We start from the raw sequence: 3,855 nt of genomic DNA, 5'->3' as shown, positions 1-3,855 counted from the left end.
TCTTTTCCTCTTTGCTACTGCCACAAAGACTATTTCAAAACTAGGTTATTCTTTCTTGTCTATATAAACTATTTCTGATGCGTTCTCTCTATCTCTTCAATGCAAACTTTTCTTCTTGGTACTCACACTTCCACTTCTCACTGTACTGTAACTTTCTTTAGCTCTGGTCTTTGCTTCTGCTCAGTTCACCAGCTTGTTGGTAACTAACTCTATCAGGGCTCAGTCACATGGGGGCATCGGCGCCCGTGTTACTGCAGATAGCAGACGGCCGTACCTGAAGACGGACGTCTCCCTGCAGCGCCGGAGGAAAGAACATGTAACCAGCTTCATTGCCGGTCATGTGTTCTTTCATCAGCGTTGCAAGAGACGTCTGTCTTCAGGTACGGCCGTCTTCTAACTGTCAGTCACACAGGCGCATCTATGCCGTTGTACGGGTGCCGATGCCTGTGTGACTGAGCCCTTACTCTACATCTAAAAACTCAATTCTGACTGTCTGGCTACTGTCTAGCTAATCCCACATTCCTGGGGATTGTGAAAACTGCAAAATTGATACAATTTGGCTCTAAAAAAATGATTCACTCTGCAAACTTTGCTAAGGTTCTGCTCTTTCTATTCTCTATAAATTCTCTCAACCAATCTATGAAAAGGGGATAATTTCCAATCTTAGAACAGCTTTCTTCTGTTACCTAACTAGCCAATAGGGTACAGTATGAGTTACTAGACAGAATAGGCATGAGAATAAACATTTAACATTTTTAAAGTAGTACCTACATATTTAAATAGAATCACTACAATGTTATGGGACACTGCTTATACGAAAAATATCATTTTAGAAAAACATAAAACTGTGAACATTTGTTACCATTCATTTTATACTGTAAAATCTTACAACTTATTGTATATCACAGTTGAAGTATTTTCATTAATCTTTTAACGGCAGTTTTGACATCATTATTTCTTAAACTGTATATAAAAGGATTTAACAATGGTGCAATGACAGTATACATTAGTGACAGAAACTTGTCCATATTTGTACCATAACTTGTCTTTGGCCTCAGATACATTACACTAACAGATCCATAAAATATAGTCACCACTATGAGGTGAGAGGTGCAGGTGGAGAAAGCTTTCTTAACCCCTGCTGAGGAATGGTGCTTTATAATTGTCCAAATAATCCGAGCAAATGAAACAATTATTGATAGGAAAGCACCTACAGCCACACATAGGACAATTATAAAAGTCACAATTTCATTAAATCGTGTGTCACTACATGCCAATGCCATTACAGGCGGAACGTCACAGTAGAAATGGTTGATTTTATTGGGTCCACAATAATCTAAGGAGAACGTAAGAGACGTCTGTATTATGGCAGCCATCAAACCAATGAGCCATGAATTCACTATAAGCTTAACACAAGCATTTCTACTCATAATCACGTTATATAATAATGGATGACATATGGCGTTATATCGGTCATAAGCCATGACTGCCAGCAAGTAGCACTCTGTAGATCCCAATAACAAAAAGCAGTACATTTGCACGGCACAGCCAAGGAAAGGGATGGTTTTATGCTTTGATAGGAGATTTTTTAACATGTTGGGTGTAATCGTTGAGATGTAACATTCTTCTAAAAATGAGAAGTTGGCGAGAAAAAAGTACATAGGGGTATGAAGGTTCGAACTGAGGTTATAGAGGACAATTAAAAACATATGTGCAGCCATAGATATATTATAGATACAAAGAAATGTTGTAAATAGGAAAAACTGCAATTCCGGGATAACAGAAAATCCTATAAAAATAAACTCCATGGTTGTACGGTTTCCTTTATCCATACTACTAATTAAAACCTAAGTTCCGTGGCAATAAGTGGTTTTTCAAGACACAATAAGTCCACATTGAGCCGAGGATATAAATTTGTTCAACATTTTATCTTTCTTGGACCTTTGTTACTTGGAACCAGATTCAACATACAATGTCAGGCTGTCCAGATCTGTGTAATGTACAGTCTGATGGAGAATTCAGCCAATCAGTATGGCATTGTCACCGGTAAAACCGCTCTATTACTGAAATGCATACACTGACCTGCTATCTGGTATGGCCTCTCTACAATACAGTGCGGTACTACATGTCCTGTACTGCTTTTAATCAGTGTCAGGATAAATGGCTTATTTGGATAGCAGGTGAGGGCAGCTCTGTTAGATTTTTCTGGTACACTATGTGTATTATATGGGATCCTAAAGAAGCTCCTGTCCTGTACATAGTAAGTGATTTACATCTTTCAGAAGTTCTTTCTGACTTGGAAGGACCTGTGTTTTAATGAGAAAATGGTCTGTAAATAATTTTTTTTAAAGTGAAAAAGTGCATGTAATAGTGTTAGATTAATGAAGCAGAATATTTGTGGAAGTATTGGGCTTTATGGGCTCCTGTGTTAATGTCCTAATAATGTTGATGTCCTGATGATGTTAATATCCTGATGATTGCAGATGGAGACTCTCTGGACAAGTTAAATCCAAAGTGGCTTTCATTCATCATGTAGTCAAGACTTCAGTCCTCAGAGTTACTATAATGGCTGAGAATGTGTATCTTACCTGTCAAACACTGTTTGTCCCATAAAGCGCACAACTCCGCTCATTGCTCTTGCTGCACAAAGAAAAGTTATGATCATAAACAATAACATTTTTTCTGGCTTTGACATGCAGAACCACAGAAATTCCATTTAAATAAAACTGCTACATTATATAGAGATAAGCAGACACCAATAATTGTGATTACTGATGTTAATTATTCTCAGGAGAGGATAATGACAGTAGCAGTTATTTCGGTGCACTGAAAAAAAGTTGTCTCCTGAGTTTTAAGTTATGTATTACAAGAGTTTAAGTTAAATATTTTAAGAATTATATTAGATAAATCTCACTTATTAAGGGAAATCTGCCATCAACTGTAAGAACCATAAACTACGTTTTGTTTCCTATAGTTTAGGAGTGTCCTGGAAGCTGTGCCTCATACTAACTGGTCCCCATTCCTGTGATGTTCCTCCAAAAAAGTCAGCGCACGCACCGCCAGTGTTTCTGTGCACATTCCTCTACCCCTCTCATCAGATACATGGGATGGGATAAGCATGAGAGACAGCTGCCTGCACACCCCGTTCCCCTAGCTAATCTAACCTAACTTCTTTTATTGTGCTTATAGATGATCACCGGTTCCATTTAATAAATGAGATTTATCATAAATTAGTCCAGATACTGAAAAGTGAAAACTGGTTTCCATTTATGAAAACATTTTTTAAAACATATCACAGAGTTGGGGCGTGGCCTGGAGAGAGATCGAGACGGCCGTGTTTAACTAGCCTCCGACCAGCAGCATCGCTCAGCGACCTCCACAGCTAACCGGAGGGCTCACCTTACTGCCGTTCGGCAAGAAGAAGTGCCAGGGTACATGGCAGCAGCCAGGAGAAGAGCCTCCAAAGCCCAGCCGACGCGGCTGGAGGAGTTTTTCGGCCCGCGCGCTCCCCTCCCTGTAATGGCGGCGGAGGAAGAAGACACGCTGGCAGCTGACACTCCGGTAAGAGGGCTTCCCGGCCCCACCGATTCACAGCCCCTCTATAAGATGGACACCCCTAACGTCAGGGAACAGCCAGGGGGACCAGGACAGGGAGAGAGCCAAAACAAGGGAGAGCATAGAGTTAAAACGAATCTCCCCAGCGGCCGCAGTACAAAAAACAAAATGGCGGCGGCACCTCTGCAAGGAGATCAGCCTCCCTCTGCTTCTAACAGTCCGGCCAAACAACGCCAAAAACTGGCGGAGGACGGGGGAGGGGAGAATTTGGAAGAGGCTTCCCCTATGATTGCACCAGAT

At 40.8% G+C, this 3,855-nt stretch overlaps 1 protein-coding gene across 1 annotated transcript; it reads right to left on the bottom strand.

The window, feature by feature from the left end:
• Positions 1–902: 902 nt before the first annotated feature.
• LOC136572066 (olfactory receptor 5A2-like) lies at positions 903–1,808 on the bottom strand. Its single transcript, XM_066572681.1, has one exon. It carries the CDS (start codon positions 1,806–1,808, stop codon positions 903–905), a length of 906 nt encoding a protein of 301 aa, XP_066428778.1.
• Positions 1,809–3,855: the final 2,047 nt, after the last annotated feature.

Source organism: Eleutherodactylus coqui, chromosome 6 (assembly GCF_035609145.1).
Source record: "Eleutherodactylus coqui strain aEleCoq1 chromosome 6, aEleCoq1.hap1, whole genome shotgun sequence".
Lineage (NCBI taxonomy): Eukaryota > Metazoa > Chordata > Amphibia > Anura > Eleutherodactylidae > Eleutherodactylus > Eleutherodactylus coqui.
The sequence above is the reverse complement of the archived record's forward strand: the minus strand, read 5'-3'. Positions and strand labels throughout refer to the sequence as shown.

Excerpts from the sequence above, each read along its gene's own strand:
- LOC136572066 (XM_066572681.1), bottom strand. The coding sequence starts at position 1,808 with ATGGAGTTTATTTTTATAGGATTTTCTGTTATCCCGGAATTGCAGTTT.